Source organism: Molossus molossus, unplaced genomic scaffold, assembly GCF_014108415.1.
Source record: "Molossus molossus isolate mMolMol1 unplaced genomic scaffold, mMolMol1.p scaffold_m16_p_1, whole genome shotgun sequence".
In the NCBI taxonomy this organism is placed as follows: Eukaryota; Metazoa; Chordata; class Mammalia; order Chiroptera; family Molossidae; genus Molossus; species Molossus molossus.
Genome location: NW_023425344.1, coordinates 55724618 through 55747393, shown reverse-complemented (window position 1 = coordinate 55747393; position 22776 = coordinate 55724618). Strand labels below are relative to the sequence as shown.

At 38.7% G+C, this 22776-nt stretch overlaps 2 protein-coding genes across 3 annotated transcripts in view; one reads left to right on the top strand and one right to left on the bottom strand.

Moving 5' to 3' along the window:
• ART3 (ADP-ribosyltransferase 3 (inactive)) overlaps positions 1–22776 on the bottom strand; it is a 117131-nt gene that overhangs the window by 69416 nt on the left and 24939 nt on the right. Inside the window, exon 1 of one of the 2 annotated variants that reach the window (XM_036244001.1) lies at positions 1434–1552. The exons of the other annotated variant lie outside the window; for it this stretch is intronic. The gene's annotated coding sequence lies outside the window, so the exon portion shown is untranslated. Of the gene's footprint in view, positions 1–1433; positions 1553–22776 lie in introns of those variants that run through there. 2 annotated transcript variants of the gene reach the window in all.
• Positions 10169–11587, top strand: CXCL11 (C-X-C motif chemokine ligand 11). The gene is made up of 3 exons (XM_036244028.1): positions 10169–10322; positions 11248–11374; positions 11485–11587. The coding sequence occupies exons 1-3, from the start codon at positions 10169–10171 to the stop codon at positions 11585–11587; spliced, it is 384 nt and encodes a 127-aa protein (XP_036099921.1).

Here is a 22776-nt window from a genome sequence, read left to right as displayed (position 1 = left end):
TATTTTGTTCAGATAGAGTGGGAGGAAGAGAGACAGAGAGAAACATCAATGTGAAAGGGACACATCGAGTGGCTGCCACCCACATGACCCAACCAGGGCCGGGGACAAACTGCAACTGAAGTATGTGCCCTTAGCGGGAACCGAACCTGGGTCTCTCCGGACCACAGGCTGACGCTCTAACTGCTGAGCCAAACCGGCCAGGGCTCCAATCTTTTTTGAATTTTCTATTTTCCAGGGAGCCTTGGGTTTGGGAGATATATAGTCAGACCTCTGGGTGGCCTTTCACTCCCCCATTTTCATCACGGAAGACGGGAACTCAAGTGTGTTTTTTCTGCTGCTGTCCCCTGACTCTGCTACTCACTAAATGTGCTAAATGATGTGGGGGAAGACTTACATAATCCCTTGAAGCCTCATGTTCTTCTTCTTTAAAAAGAAAATAGCCCTGGCTGGTTTGGCTCAGCAGTTAGAGCGTTGGCCTGTGGTCCAGAGAGACCTGAGTTCAGTTACCGCTAAGGGCACGTACCTCGGTTGCAGTTTGTCCCCGGCCCTGGTTGGTCGTGCGGGTGGCAGCCACTCGATGTGTCCCTTTCACATCGATGTTTCTCTCTCTCTTTCTCTCCCTCTCTCTCTCTCTCTCTCTCTCTCTCTCTCTCTCTCCCTCCCTCCCTCCCTCCCACTCTACCTGAACAAAAAATGGAAAAATGTCCTGGGGTGAGGATAAAAAAAAAAGAGAGAAAACAGTGGTTCCCTTGCTTACAGAGTTACTGTGAGAACAAGTGAGACACTATGTACAACACCTGGCACATGGCAGGCATCCAAACAAACAATGGCAATTACTATGGTCTCCATCACCCATCTTGCTACCACTCTATTCCCAGCCCCCAACTGGTAAAGACGCAAGGTGAGAGACAGGAAGCCAGAGCTGAGGAGTGAGCCACATCTCCCTGACTACACATACCTCTTACTGCTCACCTACCCACACATTAAAAGTAGAATAGAAAAGCAAGAAATATAGAAAGTAACCTAGGTTGTGCATGCTTCTAAAGTGGAATCAGAAAGTTAGGAAAATCTTAGAAATAGGAAAATGAGAAGAATGTTTTGTTGGCTTTTTATTAAAAAGGAAAATAGCATTTAGCATAATATACAAAATAAAAATTATATACAGCCTATCTAAATATTTTAAAAGTGGTTCTTGTTTTGAATTCAAAAGAAAGTCACTCTAAGTATTGAGATGATAAATTATTTATAACCAAAAATGTCCTTCTAATCCTGTTGTTGTTTTTCACATTCCTAACTATATCTCCTATTTAAAATATTACATTTAGTTAACCTTAGTCCATAATGGCAAGCCATGATAATAAAATGGTCCATATAAATGGACATTTTACTTACCCTATTAAAAAAATACAAATAAATTCAGTGCAGCTTCATACCTCACATACACAGTTCCTCTAACATTCATATGCAGGACACATCTCTCCAGGCAAGATCCTTCTGTGCATTACTCTCTAACTAACCCTGAAATAATATCAGCCAGATCTATTTTCCCCTCTCTCCCAGCTTCTGAGTAATAGAGTAATAAACTGATAAGTGAAGCTACTGCACAATTTTCCGTTCTTATTGAATCAAGCTTCCTTCAATTCGTTGTTTATAAAGTTGCTCACTGCTAATCTCTTACATGTTTTTATCCCCTAACAACAGACATGTTGTTTCCCAACTTGAAAAATTAACATTAACATCCACATTGACTTGGCAGCTGTCAATGGCAATCATTTCTCAGGCGGCCAACTTAAAGTCATGCATAGAGCTGCCTTTGTTGTGAGAAAAAAGACTCCTATGAAGTCTGTGGTGATGTCGAAACTGTTTTGCACAAGCCACTGCTCCTGGCTCCAATAGATGCAAATGTTTTATGAAGAGTAGTATAGAAAGCGTGGAAAGAGGGTTAATCTATTCACCATGGTAACAGACTTTATAGTTTCTTCTTCTGTGTTCTAAATTTTAACATATGAGATTTTAAAATTTTAGCCAAAACTCTAAAAGAAAGCAATTCATTTTCAAACCCCATGTCTTTTTTGACCCTCTGAATTATTGTAAAAAGAAATCAGGTAACTTCTCTTTGACATTTATTAATTATTCTCAAATAAATGTGGCAGTGTTCATTTGGCAAAATGCAACAAAGTCAAGTAAATTTGGTTCTAGATCAGGGATGGGGAATGTGACCCGTGGGCCATATAAGGCCCTCAAAATCATTTGGTCTGGCCAAGGCAACTGCAGGCAGGACTTGAATTCAATAAATCTTTTTCCACAGCAACATAAATTTATATTAAGTGAATCATAATAATAATGTACAATTTGAAGGACAAGCAAGGAATGTCCCTTACGGGATAAACAGTACACAGACAAGTACATGATGGGACAGACACTTATGCTGCTACTCATCAGCTGCCTTGGCCCATCTGCCTGTATTGCAGTGACTCAGAGGACAGTCAGTGCCAGGCAGGCTGGGAGTATACATATTGTGAAAGTGTTAACACACTGTGGCAAAACTACAGCCATCTGGTGATGATGAGACAAGATGGGATGAGATAACAATAACAATGTTGTCAACTTCTTTGTCAACAAAGACAATAACTCCAATCCAACCTTTATCCACACATCCATGATCAACAATCCTCGCAAAAACTGAATCTCAGATGAAGATTAAGGAAATTACAGTACACAGAAAAGACCTCAAGAATTGATGTACTAATGTTGGACATGTTCTAAATCCAAGATGCAGGATTAGAATGGCGATCAAAGCAAAATAATCATGTTGCTGGCAACACACACATATTGGATAGTTATTAAAACTTAAGTGATGTGATATCCTACAAATAGTGACTATAAAGAAAAGTTAATGCAAAGTGTCGATCTTTCCAGAGAAACTGACAATGTTTACTTTTTTGTTGAAGTCAAAGGCAAACCTGTGTGCCTAGTTTGTAGTGATATATTAACAGTAATGAAAAAAGCCAATCTGGAACGTCATTACAGCTCAAAACATCTTAAACTCAATGAATTGGGAGGCCAAATGCACCTGGATAAAATCAATGCTCTTTAGCAAAGTTTGGAATCACAACAAGCCGCCTTCACTAGGCCTTGTTGTGACAGAGATGTTATTCAGATGAGTTATGTAGTGAGTGAGCTAATGCAAAGAAGCTGTGGCCTCATGTAGAGGGAGAGTTGGTGAGAGTGTGCATGGTGGCTGCTGCGGAGTTGTTACATCGGACAAGGTAAAACTGTTTCAGAGTGTTAGTTTGGGAGAACCATCCCAGATCAGATTACTGACTTGGCACAAGATATTGAAAAAACACTGAAGGATTCTGCAGAAGATTTCCAATTTTTCTCTGGCTTGTGACAAGACAATGGACATAACAAATACTGTCCAACTGGACATTTTTGTTTGTGGGATCACTGCAGAGTTTGACACATGAGAGGAACTGCTGACACTGGAAGCCGTGCGTGGCACTATAAGAGGTGAGGACTTGAGAGACTTGTTTCATCAATGAAAAAACTTGAGCTAACATCTGAAAAGTTAAGTGGCCTACTACAGGTAGAGCTCCAGCCATGGTTGGCCCGAAAAAAGGGCTAATTGCATTTGTCAAGCAAGAACTGAGTCGTCTCAGTCATGCTCCAAGTGATTTAACTATATGCCACTGCATCATACACCAAGAAAGTCTGTTCACAGTTGTTAGGGCTAAACAATGTATGTCAACAGTAGTGTAATGCATCAATTTTGTCAAAAGCAGAGGGTTTAACAGTCACCAGTTTAAGGAGTTACTGAATGATCTTGACTCTGAGTACTGTGATCTTGTTTATCATTGTAAAGTGTCCTGGCTGAGTTGCAGGAACATGCTCATGAGGTTTTACAAATTGGATGAAGCCAAGTTCATGGAGATGAAGGGAAAACCTGTCAGGGAACTTAATGATAGCAAGTGGCTGTGTGATTTAGAGTTCATGGCAGATATTACCAAATAACTCTCAGAGCTGAACATCAAGCTGCAGGGCCCAAACCAGCTTCTCAGCTCCCTGCTTTCAAACATGAAATAATTTGACGCTAAATTAACGCTGTGGAAAGTGCAATGCAAAAGTAATAACAGTACATTTCCCCACTCTAGAAGGACATAAGCCTTCTGTGAATATGCTGGTGAAGGACTAACTGAGGCATTTAATGAAAGATCCAAGGATGTGAAAAATAAACAAATGGCCCTGGCCGGTTTGGCTCAGCGGTTAGAGAGTCGGCCTGCGGTCCGGAGAGACCCGGTTCGGTTCCCGCTAAGGGCATGTACCTCGGTTGCAGTTTGTCCCCGGCCCTGGTTGGTCGTGCGGGTGGCAGCCACTCGATGTGTCCCTTCACGTCGATGTTTCTCTCTTTCTCTCTCTTCCTCTCTCTCCCTCCCACTCTATCTGTACAAAAAATGGAAAAATATCCTCGGGTGAGGATAAAAAAATAAATAAATAAATAAACAAATGGAACTGAACATCTTTGCTACATTGTTCAATGTGGAACCAACTGGTGTGCCTGAAAACTACAACAGGAAATCATTCTGCTGCAAAGCGATGATGAGCTGAGAGCTAGGTACAACCCCCCACTGCATGAGTTGTTACATAAGCAGTGATGAATTTCCCACTTTGAGGAGACATGCGCTGAAATATACATCTGCTGATGTGAGCAGTTCTTTTCAAAACTTAGCACTGCAAAGAGTCCACTGCTCTCCAGACTGGCCAAGGCAAACCTGGAAAAGCAGTTGCAAGTACCAACATCATTAATACCAGCTAACATTACATGCCTAACCAAGGAGAAGCAGTTCCAGTCACATTAGTGGTGAGTTAAATGTTTGACCAAATATAGCAGGCTAATTTTTAAGTTGATAATTTTGTATGGCCTGCAAAATGATGTTATAAATATTCAAATGGCCCTTGGTAGAAAAAAGGTTCCCCATACCTATTCTAGATGAAAGAAACAATATTTAGCCCTGGCTGGTTTGGCTCAGCGGTTGAAGCATTGGCCTGCAGTCCAGAGAGACCTGGGTTCGGTTCCCGCTAAGGGCACATACCTCAGTTGCAGTTTGTCCCTGGCCCTGGTTGGGTTGTGCGGGTGGCAACCAATGGATGTGTTCCCTTCACATTGATGTTTCTCTCTCTCTCTTCCTCCCAATCTATCTGGACAAAATGTCCTCAGGTGAGGAGAGACAGAGAGACAGAGAGAGAGAGAGAGAGAGAGAGAGAGAGAGAGAGAGAGAGAGAAAGAAACAATATTTATATACTGTGTTTTTCCAGGTTAATAAAAAGCATATATTAATTATTTGATAACACTCCTTCCAAAGAGGTAACATTAAGTTTTCTTTTTAGAAGAGGAATGATAGATCAAAATCATAACTAATTTCCAAGAAAATGAGAGTTGTAGTTCAAGAAATCACTGGTAGCTTAGCTTAGCTGTTCCAGAAAACCCTTTCCTTTGCAATAAATTAAGACAAGGGAAAACTATCCAACTCCAGGAACAAGATAAAGATAGCCTGTATCTGATCAGCATAAACAGGCACAGTAAAAAAGCAAAATAAATTGAATTGCCAGTAACTATTTTTCAAGTCTTCAATCACTGGAAGTTTGTGCTCATCTTTCAGAGTACAGATATCTCTCTCTCCTTTAACATCAGAAATTTGGTACAGTGTTCAGCAATCTTTCATATAAGATGTGCCAAGGTTCTGACTTCATTCTTTCTGGCATTCCGACAGGGAGAGGAAAAGGGAGATGACAGGCAGTCTCTCTCTCAAACATGGGAAAGTCAGTCTAGTGATGGTGGCCACTGAAAATTGGCCCTTTCTTTTTGCATCCACATGGGACTACAATGTTTGGGTAGCACGTATCAAGGATGAAGTTGTCTTTACAAAATGTGAGCTCTGGCACATTTTATTCTCAAATACCAGATTGCATTAGCAGGGTACAGCTTTTGCAAATGTCTTCGTATGTTCCAGTCCAAGAAACATATCAAATATAGGCTCAAGAACATCTTTATTCAAAATTCACTCTCTTTGGAATGCTTTCTAGCTTTAATGATTTTTAAATTGTTTTTATAACTTTTTCTAAGTCTTTTGAAAAAAGAAAAAGTGCCTAATGGCTGTCTTGGATATATCCTGCAGGATTTGTCTAATTTGGGAAAGAGTATTTAAGAAAATCACAGAAGTAATATTCCATTAAGGGTTCCTAAAAATTTCCACTGGCAACTCCCTAAATGTTTTAATCCCTTTATGAAAGAGCATCAGGTACTATATTACTGTACTTTTAAGAGTTAAGAAGTCTACCTCAATCTGTTCAGCCTGTTCACATTATTTTAGGTGCCTATCATATGTATGACAACCTGTTCCCTAGAAGTAAGTCATCTGCCCTCTATAAAAACAAAACAACATCAATGGGGGGGAAAGGTGGGGACAAGTTATGCTTTCAACAATAAAAAATAAATAAAAATAAATCCAGTTTTCACACTATCAAATGATGAAAAAATAAATAAAAATAAAAATAAAAACAACAGGACTCTATTATGTAATACTGATTTATAATAGGAATATTCCTTTTTCTAACCTACTTTTTACTAATTTAACTAGACAGAATATGCTTGATATTATTTTATGTTTGCAGTCAATATATTTTTCATAGTCTTAGTAGATGATGGGTTGGAAATGAAATTTTTAAATTTTGTTTTGTTTGTTTGGGGGGGGGTTGTTCATCCTCACCTGAGGATATTTTTTTTCCATTGATTTTTAGAGTGGGGGTGGGACTACAAGAGGGGGGAGAAAGAGAGAAACATGGAAATGAGAGGAGACACATCGATTGGTTGCCTCCTGAACGTGCCCTAGGGATCAAACCTGTAACCAAGGTACATGGCCTTGACTGAGAATCAAACCCATGACCATTCAGTCTGCCAGACCAATGCTCTAACTGCTGAGCCAAACTGGCCAGAGCGCCAGGGCCTTTAAATGTTTTGCATTAATCTCTTCCCACTTGAAAATATTTTTGAACATCTGAAAAGTCTACATTAATTGGATAATTTGAGACCATAACTAAAACTTCAAATGAATCACAGATTTCAAATCACAACTAAAGCTTCAGATGAATCATAGATTATGTCTATGGTTTTTAAGCTGGAAGGGTCTTTGGTAATTACTTACAGAAATTAGATTTGTTCCCTGGGATACTCCTTTAAATTCAAGGGGGAACTTGTTTGAGTGGGTAAACTTGAAACAGTCCTAATTCCAGAAACAACAGGTAAAAGCTATTAAAAAGACAGAGTGCAGTCTAATCTTTCTCCTGCTTAACCAAAGAGAAAGAACAATGAGATATAATGATTTAATGAAGAAAGAAAGAACAAAAATACTAGGGAGACTTACAAAAGCTTCTAATACAAAACAAAACAAAACAAAACAAAAAGCACAGTATCTCTCTGCTCCATTCCCATCTTTATTTAAAATTAAGTAAAGTGTCAAGGCAGTATAATATGCTAAATGCCAAATGAATAATTAGACCTACACTGTCCACTATGGTAAACACTAACCACTTGGCTACTGAACATATAAAATGTTGCTTGTCCAATTTGAAGAACTCGGAACTAAAAAAAAAAAAAAAATCTCATTTAATACTTTTACACTGTTTAAATAACTTTAAATGTTTTGGATTAAATAAAATATATTACTAAAATTAACTTTTTCACCTGTTTCTTTTTACTTTTTAAATGTGGCTACTAGAATATTTAAAATTAAATATGTGGCTCACATTATATTTTCTACTGGATAAAGCTAGACAAGAAGTAAGTGCTATGAAGCCAAATGAAGAAGAAATCACTATGTTTTGAAGAAGGCTTCATGAAGATATCACAACTTAAAGGAAGGAAAGTATTCAGGAAAGGAGAGAAAACTAGAGGAACCATATTATATGAATAGAAAAAAGAGGAATCTCTGTAGCTCACTAGATGAAGGAATATTTTGAACGTAATTATTCATCCTCATATGATATTACAAAGTATTTAGTACAGAACAAGGCATAGTCCTGAAGACACACATCTAAAGAAATGGCAAAAATCAGTCCAGCTGGTGTGACTCAGTGGTTGAGCATCAACCCATGCACTAGGAGGTCGAGGTTCGATTCCTGGTCAGGGCACATGCCCAGGTTGTGGGCCTGATCCGCAGTTGGGGGCATGCAGGAGGCAGCCCATTGATGTTCTCTCTCATCGATGTTTCTATCCCTTTCTCTCTCTCCCTTCCCCTCTCTCTAACATCAATAAAGAAAAAAAAGAAAAAAGAAAGAAACAGCAGAAATCAGGCAGACCATCTTCCATAATTACTTAGTTAGAAAGCTGCAAAATTTGCAAGACACAAAATGAACGTGGTTGGTTTTGTTCACTGCTCTATCTTTAATACTCAAGAGTGTCAGGAAGGTAAGAGACACCTAAAATAAATATTTGTTAAGTGAATGACTTAGCAAATTAACTACTGTAGAAAAGGGTAATGCTTTCCAGTAAACCTCAAGGCTGGGTCACTGGTGGAGGAGAGAGCATCCAGTTATATTAGCACCTGCCAGAGCCTAACTGGGTTCACTCTTTGTATTGTTCAGGAAAATGAGGTGAGAAGATTAAAATACAAAACGAGTCCCTCTCCGAACTCTGCATAATTTTGGATCTATTACCTGAGGACTTGAAGTGAAGAACTAAACCTCCCTCAGCATCCAAACTGCAATTCTGCTCTAGGGAAGCAGACAAAGCTATATACACATGGGTAGGAATAGCCCCTCCCTACAAACTATTGGGTGGTCTTCCTCACAGGAAGAGGGTACTGTTCCTTTTCTCTATTTCCTCCTAAAATATTTAGAAATATGCCCTGACATACAGAAAAATTAGAGACCTGGTATAGTCTGATATGGAAATGGCTAGGTGAAAAATGGCTAGGTGTGTGTATATCCAAAGGAGAGGAAAACTAATTTCTGATGTTTTTACATTATTATGTACTACAATTGTAATAATGGATGACAGTAAAACAACATACACAGAGTTCTGAAGGAGAAAATTGTGACCCACAAGTTTTCTACCCAACTAAATATTAATTCACACATGAAGACAAAAAAGGAAGAGAGTTTTTCATGTTTTATGAAAATCTGAATTATGCTTATTTAAAACAGTATGCCACAGAATATTAATCAAGTCCTAGGTTATGCATACAATTTTTTAAAAGATTACTAGCAAAATGTAAAACTATGTATTCCTTTCAAATCGCATAAGAAAAATGTTAAAGAAAATATATTTAACATTAGGAAGAAAGCAAAGACACAAAAGAAATAGCAAGAAAGCATTTTAAAATCTTTCAGATTACCACTTATAAATACATTTACCCATTAAAAAAATCTTTGGATATGATTTTTTTAAGTGTCTACAAGTGACACATTTAAAACAAATAGATTTAAAGAGCTGAAGAGGAAAAGGTAAAAATAAAAAGAAAACAGGGTTTACATCAAAGTAGAACCCTAAACATAAAAACACTACATGAGAAAAGATCATTTTTTTAAAAATCCACAACTCATAGTACTTTATGTGCTAAATAACAGTGCTAAAATAAAAAGTAAAAACTATTCAATATGCAAAAAGAAATGGCTATAAATTCAGAAGTATACAGGAAGACTTCTTTAGATATGCAATTATAGTTGGCAAAAATATAAATAAGGTTAAATAAATGTCATTTGATGTCAAATAATGTAGGATTTTTATAAATGATTAAGAGTTTGGACTTAAAAGCAAAAGTAAAATGATAAAAGTTGGGTTTTTTAAGAATTTTTTTTGTACAGTTACGTAAAGGATGGAAGGTGAAAGGACTAAAACATAGGAAGATAATCTTCCTGAATAAAAGAATAAATGGCAATCAAAATTCCACCACCCAGGGTAGTCCAATAATGAAATACATTTCTAGGAAATGACATCTTAAGAAGGCTGGTTCCATGTGGGTATACAGTGGTTTACTCTTTATAGTAAAAAGTACTTTCACATTAGTATTACTTTTGACATTGTAACGAATAGGAAGGGGCAAAAGAGAAACTCTTGGAATCAAGAAAGGAGTATGACTCAAGGAGGGAAATTCCTGTTACTGGTGTCTAGATGCCCTATATATGCCAACTAAGAATTCGCTTACATGTCCAGCCTTTCTACTCCCTGCAAGAAGAGATCAAAGCTGAAGCAGCAGCAACAAACATGAATGTGAAGGGCATGGCTATAGTCTTGGCTGTGATAGTCTGTGCTACAACTTGTCAAGGTATATGGTACTTTTTACTTTTCAGACTATAAATTTGTTTTCTAATTCTTCAAATCACTTTTATCCTAAAAGATATACTAATTTTTTATTTAACCTTGCACATTACAAGTTACTATAACTTTAACAGAGAATGTAAGAAATGTAAGTTACTACAGCTGTGACAGACAATGTAAGAAATGCTTGAGGCATTAGAGATGATTATTGAAACTAGAGATGATAAAACTTCATGGAATTTTTTATTTGGCTACAAAATATGGCAAGAGCCATTAGCCATAGTTTTAAATGTTTAAAAAAATCTTTAAAAAGATTTTCGTGAGGCCCTGGCTGGTTTGGCTCAGCGGTTAGCGTGTTCGGTTAGCGTGTTGGCCTGTGGACCAACAAGACCCAGGTTTGATACCAGCCAAGGGCCAAGGGCCAAGGGTCAAGGGCCAAGGGCATGTGCCGTATCTTGGATGCAGTTCATCCCTGCCCTGGTCGAGGCTAGCTCTGTGGAGGCAACCAGCTGATGTGACACATGGATGTTTCTCTCTGTCTGTCTTCCTCTCTCCCTCCCTCCTACTCTGTCTAAAGATAAATGGAAAAATATCTCGGTGAGGATTTAAAGAAAAAATATATATTTTTGTGAGATAATGTTACTAGCTTCTTAGAAAAATTCTTGAGTGCAAAGCAAAATTTAAGTAAGCTTGATCTCCACTAAACTTCTTTTATGCTTTCCTCTGTTCTTTAATGGTTTGGTTACAAATTCAAAGAGAAAATCAACATATTACTTAAGCTCTTTTCCCAGTAACAGCTTTGTTAAGTGTTTTTGACAAATTACCATCTTTATCCTTAATGAAAACTTGGCTCAGATTCTTTACTAAGATTATAAACCATAGTCATCTGTTGCAATCAGATCCATTAATAACTGATGTATGATCTGTTTTAGGTTTCCCAATGTTCAAAGGGGGACGCTGTCTTTGCATAGGTCCTGGAGTAAAGGCAGTGAAAGTGGCAGACATTGAGAAAATCTCTGTAATATACCCAAGTAACAGATGTGACAAAACAGAAGTGATGTAAGTAATGGGCTTGCTAAAGATGACAATGGTGGAGGTATTTGGGGTTTTTTTTTTTTGCTTATGCTTTTCCATCCAAAATGTAACTGTTTTGGATCTTCCCTTAACAGTATCACCTTGAAAGCACATAAAAGACAAAGATGCCTAAATCCCAGATCGAAACAAGCAAACATTATAATAAAGGTAGGTTACCAGATTACTTCCAATTTATAATGTTTTATCCAAACAGATGTTTTGAGAAAATAGACAACTGTAGAAAGATCCTATGATCCTGTATAAGGTGTTTTGATAAGGGGTCTTTGGTTACCATTAGTTTTTCTTTCTTGCTATATGTTTTTTTATGTCAACTCTTAATAACTGGGAAATAAGAGCAGCCCAAGTTTATAACAAACTCTTGTTTTCTCATTACAGAATGCTGAAAGAAGGAATTTTTTAAAACATCAAAAAGATCTGAAGTCCTAGAAAAAAGGATATGAAAACTCAGAACAGGTTTAACTGTGAGGATGTAATGATAGAATTCTGTAATAGGAAAATTATTTTCTGCAGCCTATTACAATGCACATTCATGCATTTGCAGGTTAGGGAACCTTCGATAAGACTTGATGTTCATAACTCTTCTGCTGTGACAATGAAAACATTTCTGTCTCTCTAAGTTATCTGTCTGTATTTGATCTATATTCCATATTACGATCTGCAGATATAATGAGACATTAACATTATTACTGAAGTCAAGATCTTGTAAGTCAAAAGCATCCATGTATATAATAAACATTCCCCCTCAAATTTTAATGCAAATCCACTTTCCCCAATAATGATACAGCACATATATATCTAGGAAAAAGTTCTTATATGTTATCTTGTTTTATAAAAAGGCTGTAATTCATGAAAGGTACTATGAAAAAATTGTAAGCTAAGGGAAACTGGTAAGAATGCAAATATTTCATAACTGAATTAGCAGCTCTGGTTTTAATTTGATTTTAACAACTTTGTTTCTCATTGAGATGCTTTGAAGCAATTAGGATATGTGTGTTTACTGTACAGTTTGGTTTTATCTATATAGTAATATTTTGGACACATTTTAAATATAAAATGTTTTTGTCTACTAAAGAAAATGTTGAAAAGAAATATAAGTGCATATCTGGCAATCACCTTTACTTTCTGTGATTCTTTTTCTTAGGAAAATACATAATCTTATCTTTTGAAGTCATGCCTATACTATACAATATAGGGATATCTAAGATAGTTTTACTTTAAAAAGAATCAAAATCATTTTTCTCTAATAAAGTACCACAACTTCTTTTACATTGGTGGGTATAAAAAAATCTAGAATTGATTGTGGTAAAGGCTGTACAACTCTGTAAAATATACTGTACTAAAAACTACTGAACTGTACATCTTAAATTGGTAAACTGTATGGTATATCAATTATAGCTCAATAAAAATTTCAGAAAAAAATTTAATGTATTTTGTATGTATGTATCCTTTCCATTGATATCAAAGCACCAACCATAAAGCTGATCAGAGAACTGACAGAAAAGTAAATAGCAGAGGAGAGTGCCTGGAACCTAACAGGCCCTCTTACTGACTAGCTTTCTGATGGGTACCTACAAGCAATAATGAGAAGCCACAATGTTATCCAAGGGATTTGTATATAAATCTATAAAACCTGTATCACATATTTACAATGTGATATATAATATAGAAATATATAGTATGAACAAAGGATATATGTCATAAATCTACATAAATTTCTATAGAGAAATGGGACTATAAATCTCTGCTTTTCCATGCTGCATTCAGAATTGAGCCCAGTTCTATACTGAGGTCTCTTTACCCCTATTGCAGTAGTTCCTGAACAAAATCTGTTTTTACCTCTTTAACTATTGCAGAGCTATGGTTTTCTTTGACAGGTTCTAAAATGCAAATCTGATACTACTCTTCTTTTAAAATCTTTAATACTTCTCCTCACCTTCAAAATAAAGTCCATACTGCTTATCTCTCTGAATGCTGCTGCCAATTGTCATCTCCTTGAACTCTCTACTCATTTAATTATTTGCCATTTCCATGTTATTTTCTATCTGAAAGGCCCTGTCCTTTACCCATTTCTCCAATACCTACTCATCTTTCAAGACTCTGTTCAAGAGTTACCTGCCATAATCCTTTCCTGAGGCATCCCACACACACATATACTTTAGAATGGATCTCTCCACCTTACTACCTCCCCTAAAACACAGCATTCTTCTTATCTGCTTACAATGTCTTCCACCCTTAGGAGATTCCAAGGTTCCTTTCAGCAACCATGGGATCTCTGATGGTTTCTAAGCTTCCATCACTGGTCATCGCCCAATGGTTATCTTATAATACTTGCTTTTTCATCCTGAGACCATGTTCTACTTACTTGTATTCCCATAGCAGCCCTGGGATAATACCCTGGAAGGTGCTCAATACTTGCTAGTAAAATAGGATTCTTGGTGTCTAAAGCCCCAGAAACCAAAGGGTTTGTACCAGATTCTGCATAAAGTTGTTTTCTAGTTATATAGTAAGCGATCTTCACGTTTGCCTAGTTAGCGTGTGTTATATTGAATAATGCTCTTAGACACTTGTAGGTGCTTCAAATACTTGTGGTTTTCTAATTTATAGTAGTGATAGCCTTGTGAATCATTTCTGTTTTCATTAATTTCTTTACTGTTATTATTGTTCTGTTGTTTATTTTGCATTAAATGTTCTAATAAATATAACCACTGAATATCAATTACATGTGCTTTGTGGTAGAAGTCTTAAGTTTCAGTGTGTTAACAAGTAGGAAAGGGTTGAATGAGCACAGATTATACTACATTATATTACAGAACAGCAATTCTCCAGTGTAACACTCCTCCCCCCTCCCTCTTAAGGCTCCCTGAGACACTTTCAAGAAGTCCACAAGGTCAAAACTATTTTCACAACATTAAGATGTTAGTGGTCTTTTTTATCCATATTCTCACAAGTTTTCCAGAGCCTACATGACGTAATATCGCAACAAATTAAATGGAATAGTAGATATAAGAGCCCAGTTATCTTCTATTAAGCTTGCTACTCTTTTCACTAAATTATTTTTGTTTCATAAAATAGTTATTTTTAATTTTTTATTATTTTTTTTATCCTCACCTGAGAACATTTTTTCCACTTTTTTGTTCAGATAGAGTGAGAGGGAGAGAAAGGAAAAGAGAGAGAGAGAGAAATATCGATGTGAAAGGAACACATCAAGTGGCTGCCACCCACATGACCCAACCAGGGCCAGAGACAAACCGAGGTATGTGCCCTTAGCAGGAACTGAACCTGGGTCTCTCTGGACTGCAGGCCGACACTCTAACCGCTGAGCAAACCGGCCAGGACTAAAATAGTTATTTTTAATAAAAATTTTATTTAAGCCCTGGCCGGTTTGGCTCAGCAGTTGGAGTGTCAGCCCACGGACCAGAGATGCCCAGGATTGGTTCCCGCTAAGGGCACGTACCCCAGTTGCAGTTTGTCCCTGGCCCAGGTTGGGGTTGTGTGGGTGGCAACCACCCAATGTTCCTCTCTCTCTCTTCCTCCCTCTCTCCCTCCCACTTTATCTGAAGATGAAAGGCAAAAATGTCCTTGGGTGAGAAAAAAAAAGAACAACGTATAATTTGAGACCCCCCCTATGTTGGTATTTGTCAATATATGTAATCCATAGTCATCCTGCCCTATGGAGACATGAAGAAAAGAGAGAAAAAAAAAAGAAAGAGATGGAGGAGAAAGAGGAAGAAAGAAGGAAGTTAAAGAAAGAAATAAAGAGGGGGGAAAAAAAGAAAAATATGTTGGGGGTGGGTAGGAAAAGGAAAGAAAACCAATTCCCACCTCTCTCTTCTCTGCCTATCCCCTGGTTTTATCTCCTAACACTTCATCTATTCAATTTAATTCACTAACCATAATTTTTTCATCTCTTCCTTTCAGTTCTTTGATCTCTGGGTTAACAACTCAGTGACTCTCTCTGAACAGCAGGCTGATTTAAACTCATCAATCACTATGTTAAGCCAAAATATTGCTACAACTTGCCCTGGCCAGTTTGCTCAGCGGTTAGAGCATCGGCCCACAGACCAAAGAGTCCCGGGTTTGGTACCCACTAAGGACACATACCTTGTTTGCAGTTTGTCCCCGGCCCTGGTTGGGGTCATGTGGGTGGCAGCCACTCGATGTGTCTCTCATGTTGATTTTTTTTTTCTCTCTCTCTCTGAAGATACATGCAAAAATGTCCTCGGGTGAGGATAAAAAAAAAAAGACATATATTGCTTCAACTTAATAGAGATTCTTAGAAACTTTCAGTATTAAAATAAGAAATGACTCAGAAAAGTAATGGCATAATTATACCACATTTCTTTGGCACCTCTCCAAAGGAGAAACGAGGAAGCTAAAACTTACTCAATAATATTTATCTGAAATGAGGATTTTATGATAAATTAATTTTTAATGGACCTTGGGTGTACAGATTTGGATTAATCATCACTTTAGTTGATAATACATACACTGTCATCTCTGATCCACGCATGCATATATTTATATATTTATAATATAATGAAGACCCATAAACTCACCACCCAAAAATCAAGAACTAGTAGTACATTAACAACTTAAAATATAACTGTGTTCCCCTTCCCTATCCCATTCCCTTGCTCCTCCAACCCCAAGATAATCATTATCCTGAATTCTGTGTTTATTATTCCCTTGTTTTCGTAAAATATACAACATTTTACTATCTTAACCATTTTTAATTGATTGATTTGAGAGAGAGAGGAGGGGGGGGGAGGGAGGAAGAGAGAAAGAGAGGAAAGACATCAATTTGTTTTCATTGGTTGATTCTTGTATGTGACCTGACCTGGGATCAAACCCGAAACCTTGGCAAATGGGAACGATGCTCTAACCAACTAAGCTACCCTGCCAGGCCTATCTTAACCATTTTTAAGTGCACAGTTCAGTGGCATTAAGTACATTCACACTGTTGTGCAACCATTACTTCCTTGCTTTTTAAAAAGTTTTATTTTACATACACATACCTAAACAAAAGAGTTAGCTTTGCTGAGCTTTATCAAAGGATTATCGTTCTGTATTTAATCTCGGCATTATTTTACTTGACATTATTTTAGAAAAATCCATCTACATTTTCCACAAACAAGTCTTGCTTGCCTTTGGATACTTTTATTCCTAAGTATTTTATGTTCCTATGTATTTATTGTTGCTACTGTAAAGATAATTTATATTTAAGCCCTGGCCAGTTTTGTCCAGGGGTTAGAGCATCGGCCGGTGGACCAGAGAGACCCAGGTTCGGTTCCCACTAAGGGCACGTACCTCGGTTGCAGTTTGTCCCCTCCCCAGTTGGGGTCGTGTGGGTGGCAGCCACTCGATGTGTCTCTCTCACATTAATGTTTCCCTCTCTCTCTTTCTCCCTCTCTCTCTCCCACTCTATCTGAAGATAAATGCAAAAATGTCCTCAGGTGAAGATAAAAAAATTTTTAAAAAGACAATTTATATTTAAAAGATAATTTACAGCCCTGGCCAGTTTGGCTCAGCGATTAGAACATAGGCCTTTGGTCTGAAGGGTCATGGGTTTGATTCCTGGTCCAGGGCACATACCTGTGTTTCAGGTTCAATCCCCAGTCCATGCTGGGGTCATGCCGGAGGCAACCAATCAATGTCTCTCTCTTGAGTTGATGTTTTTTCTTTCTCTCTGTCTCCCTTCTACTCTCTCTGAAAAAAATAAATAAAAGATAATTTATATTTGTTACTGATGTAGAAAGTGTAATATATTGACCTTCTTATCCATCCACTTTGATAAATTCAGCTATTATTTCTAAAAGTAAATTCTTTTGGGTTTTCTATCCAACCATTTCTACAGAATTTTATTTCTTCCCTTCTGATTCTTATGGCTTTAATTTCCAAGGTATGTGCCCTTGGCCCAAATCGAACCTGGGACTCTTTGGTCCTCGGGGCAATGCTCTAACTGCTGAGCCAAACCTACCAGACAGGGCCCTTCACCTTTTTAACCCAGGTTCCCAACCCCAACCTCTTGGCAACCATCAATCTGTTTTCTGTATCTGAGTCTGTTCCTACTTTGTTTGCTTATTTTGTTCTTTAGATTCCACTGACATTAAAAAAAAATGAAAACAAAACTTCTAAATAGCAAATGTGTCCTGGCCTGTGTAGCTTAGTGGTTAGAGCATTGACTCTCAGACCAAAGAGTCACAGGTTCGAGTCCTAGTCAAGGGCACATACCTGGGTTGCAGGTTCAATTCTCAGTCCTGGTTGGGGTGAGTGAGGGAGGCAATCAATCAATATGTCTCTCTCACATTGAAGTTTCTCTCTCTCTCTCTACCCCCTCCCTTCTATTCTCTCTAAAAATCAATGGAAAAAATATCCTCAAGTGAAGATTAAAAATAAATAAATAAATAAAAACAGTAAATGTTACAAGATTCAACCCTCAGTTCTACCAGAAGAGTCATGCCTTAGTGACTACTGTATATTAACAGATACATCTTGTGTGGTATATTAACAGATACCACACAAATAATTGCACCTAGGAGATAAGCTGAAACTTGGCCAGAGAGCTAGCTATACTTGTGAAATGTTAGCCAGTGAAAAATGCATTTAGACTTGTTAAAATACACATTTAATCTCCTGTCATCTTTAAGTAAGCTGGAAGGTGGATGGGTTAGGTATCATAACGTGCATTTTCAAAGAAAGATGAAGCATGAACAGGCTGAAGAATTTGTTCAAGATCACAGAGCAAGTGAAAGACAGAACTATATAGTATCTCTAGATTCACAGCCATCTAGTGTGAGGAAAACAAAGCATTGCGTGACCTAAAATGCATCCAAACAGAAGCTATTCTCAGCTCTCCCAAGAATGATAACTGTAAAGGTCCACCCCCACTTTGGCCTTTGCTCAGGCTGGCTGTGAAGGGTTAAACAAAAGTATGTAACCTCTAATTACTAGGCATTGTGACCTAAGGGAATCTTCTGGGAGCTCAGTCAAAACCATGAAAGGGAAACTGCCCTCCTCTCCCATACTTTCCAAGGAGTATTATTGTACATCAGCTGAGGGGATTCCCAGACTACCGAAATCACTGAATTCCTATTTGCTTTTTAGGAAATTTCTTCTAAGCACATTAGTTTCTCGGAAAGCATTTTTTTTTTTTTCTGGGTCTGTAACAAGTCTGTCAGGGCAAACTCTTTCCTTTGACCTGATGCCATAATCAGAGGCTTAAAACTTACCCAACAGCATTGGAAAATGAAACTAAAGATGGGATACTTCCTTAACCTCTGTTTTCTTTCAAAACTAGACTCAGATCAATGAATACTAAGAGAGGGAATGTGTCAAAAGTCTTGCAAAATCTGAGAGAAATATACATTTGAAAAGAGTTATAATTTAGACTTTTATTCAAATGATTTGTGTAGGGTTGGCTGTGGATGTACCATATAATAGTTGGCTTGCTATTGTCTCTAAAAGTTTGACATTTTTTCTGAATTCTCCTCCACACTGGTCACACTTAAATAGTTCCTTCCTAAGCAGATTCCCCATTCAAAACAAGAGAAGCGTCCTTTGTTTAAATTCTATGCTCACCAGACAATAATCTGATTACTAACCCAACTTCCCAAGTACTCTGATTGGATATCAAACCCAATCATCCCAGTCACTGAGAGGTCCTCATTATAAATGAATAAGTTGTCTTTTTAATTTGCATTTTTGTCTCAATAGATTTGGTTAGCAGAATTAACTCTTTGAGAACATGTTTACTCTGAATTAGAAAAAAAATGGGGAGTTTTTCTGGACCTATAAAACTGAAGACCAGATCCTATAAAACCCTAACAAAGTGCTACCATTCTCTGTATGAGACTCTACCCACCTTCCTGACTGGCTTGCTGGCATCCCTCTATACCATCTTTTGTGATATTTCTCTAATTGTATATGCTTTCCTGCCCTGTCCACTTGTCTTAATACAATTCACACTTTAAAGTTCATGTGTACATTCCCGGTCTTAATGAGTACAATCCCCTATGAACCCCAATATTATTTACTTCCTATATGTACTGCTCATATAGCATTGATCATACAGTTTCTTTTATTGGTATTTAATGTTTCATATTTGTTGGTCTTTCCAAATAGAATGCAAATCCATCAAGGACAGACACGGTATCTTATCCCTCCTACTATCCTCAGAGATGAGCTTAGTTCCCTATACAAAGTTCACAGACAATAGTGAGAATAATTACAACTCTCCTCATTCCTCTTCTTCCAACACCATCCATGGCCATATACATAATATGCAGTGAAGAGATCTGCATTCCTTCATTCATTTAATGCATAATTATAGAGAACCTCCGGTGAGTAGTTAAGAAGCCTTGTATATTTACCCCAATAGTCCTTGGAATGAAGACTATGGCCCATAGGTAGCTGAGAATATCTACATTGAATCTACCTACCTGAATCTATACTAACCTCTGGGGAAATTACAGTCTTTATACAACAGATTTTATTATACAACAGACTTTCAGCTTTAATGGACACTCCCTCACCTGAATTAGTCCATTATATCGAGATTTTACTGTAAGGTCATGGTTTCTTTAAATTGTATGCTAAGAAAAAGTACTATTTAGGCCCTGGCCGGTTTGGCTCAGCGGTTAGAGCGTCGGCCTGCGGTCCAGAGAGACCCGGGTTCGGTTCCCGCTAAGGGCATGTACCTCGGTTGCAGTTTGTCCCCGGCCCTGGTTGGTCGTGCGGGTGGCAGCCACTCGATGTGTCCCTTCACGTCGATGTTTCTCTCTCTCTCTCCCTTCCTCTCTCTCCCTCCCACTCTATCTGTACAAAAAATGGAAAAATAGCCTCGGGTGAGGATAAAAAAAAAAAAAAAGAAAAAGTACTATTTAGCTAAAATCCAAATGTGCAGAAGGAACCACCTGACCTGGGTCCTGAGGCTAAGGCGACTAGATTCCTTTCTTATGCTTGGCTAAGGCAACTAAATGACTCCATTTTTATCTTTAATGGACTTTCCTCGATATTTTTCCAATAATAGGTTGATTACCCCTAGAAGTAAAGGAATTTTGCCTAAGGTTATAGTTGCCCCACTCGGAAAATGCAAATCATGAGCCCAGTGAAAAATGCTAATTTTGACTTCTGTAATCGCTGTCATACCCACTATTGTACGGGTCCCCTGAGGAGGGGCGCCAAAAGGGGAATGGGGCTTGCTCAGATGAGCAAGAAGATTCGGGGCTGAGGATCTGGGGAAGCTATACCCCCCCAGCCCACCTGTGTAATGAAGTGCTCCTTTACAATTCGACTGTGTGTGTCTGGTTATCTCGCTGACACGTTACAACATTTGGAGGCCCCAGCGAGATAACCTGGTGTTTTGGAACACCAAGGGCTAGATGCCTAAAACGGGCAGCCTCTCTCGATCCAGCTGCCGGACCCCTAGAGATCTGAGGGGAGGTGCCCCCTGAGTTCCAGGGCCCCGAAGATCCTACTTGGGTTTCTGATGAGCGGCCAGGAGACACCAAGATATCCCCCAAAAGATGAAAGGAGACCTGGTAAAAGCCTTCGGAGGCGAGTTCTGGGTGACCGGTCTATCTGGATGAGAGTGAGAGGGCTGGATGCGGCAAAGCCTCTCCTCTCCTGGGAATCCCCCTAAGGTGTTAGGTGGGGTTCAAATCTGGAAAATTCTGGTTCAAGTCTGGCAAATTCTGTTCATTCAGACCCACTACTGGGGCGGAAGGGGAGACTGATCACCTCCCAAGCAGCACAGGCGCTGCTCAGGAGAGGGAATTTCTGGAAGGAAATTAAAACGGTGTGTGAGTGTGACTGTGTGAATGTAATTGTGTCTGCTAGCAAACCTGATCCGAGTTGGGGGCTTATTCCAACGTGCCACATGCCAAGAGGTGTCAGAAATCTCTGCGAGGGGAGCGGCCAGGCGGACAAAGCGTAAGTTTCTGTTTTGTGTGCCTTCCCTTGCTTTTGTCCTCATCTGCCTCCCTACTGTGTCTCCCTCAACTTTGTTACGGGTAGTCTAATCATAGATAGCAGTCCTAGTGCCCAGAAGACCTCATCGGGTTGCATATTGAAACATTCTTAGAGAAGGGTTTGAAGAAGATTCTGATTAGGGCACAAATACTAATAGTGGGCCCCAAACTGGGCCCCAAGAGCAACCTGGGCTAGTGTTTTCCATAGTGGCTCCACCAGTCTCCATTCCCACCAGCAGTGTACTAGAATCTCCTTTTCTCCACACCTTTGCCAACACTTGTTTGATGATTTGTTGATGAAGGCCATTCTGACAGGTGTGAGGTGATACCTCATTGTTTTATTTATTTATTTTTTAAGTATGTTTTTATTGATTTTTTTATAATGAGAAGAAGGGGGAGAGAGATAAAAACATTGATGTGACAGAAAAACATCAATCAGCTGCCTCATGCACACCCCCTACCAGGGACCGAGCCCACAACCTGGGCATGTGCACTGACCAGCCATCGAACCAGGACCTCTCAGTCCATGGAACGATGCTCAATCCACTGAGCCACACCAGCCGGGCACCATGTATCTTTTTTTTTTTATCTTCACCGAAGGACATTTTTTCCGTTCTTTCTTCAGATAGAGGGGGAGGGAGAGAGAGAGAAATATTGACGTGAAAGGGACACATCAAGTGGTCACCACCTGCACGACCCAACCAGGGCCGGGAACAAACTACAACCAAGGTACATGCCCTTAGCAGGAAATGAACCCAGGTCTCTCCAGACCACAGGTCAACGCTCTAACCTCTGAGCCAAACCGGCTAGGGCGACCATGTATTTTTTTTAATCATTTCATGTTAAACTGTTCAGAATCACTTCCATCCATGATGTCAGATCTGTGGCATTTTTACTCCTAGTCCAATTTTTATTCTGCACAAACAGCTATTGGGAGAGCTCCTCCATTTCACTGTTTCTCATACACCTTTCCCTCATCAGAAGGCCTCTTTTTGCCCAGCTGGTGTGGCTCAGTGGTTGAGTGTTGACCCATGCACCAAGAGGTCACCGGTTCGATTCCCAGTCAGGGCACATGCCCAGGTTGTGGGCCAATCCCCAGTGGGGGCATGCAGGAGGTGGCCAATCCATGTTCTTTCTTTCTCATAGATGATTCTATCACTCTCTCCCTCTCCTTTCCCCTCTCTAAAAATCAATAAAGAAAAAAAAAATTTTTTTTTTTAAAGAAGGCCTCTTTGCTAGATTAAAGTCTTCTGGGTTCTATCAGTCCCTGATTCATTTCCCTTCCTTTTGTCTTTCCAGTTTCCCACAGCTAAATCCACTGACTTACCTACTTGAAAGTTTAGCTCTATTCCAGTACCTGGAACAAACTGACCTGGGATTCAGCAGTCCAGCAATTTC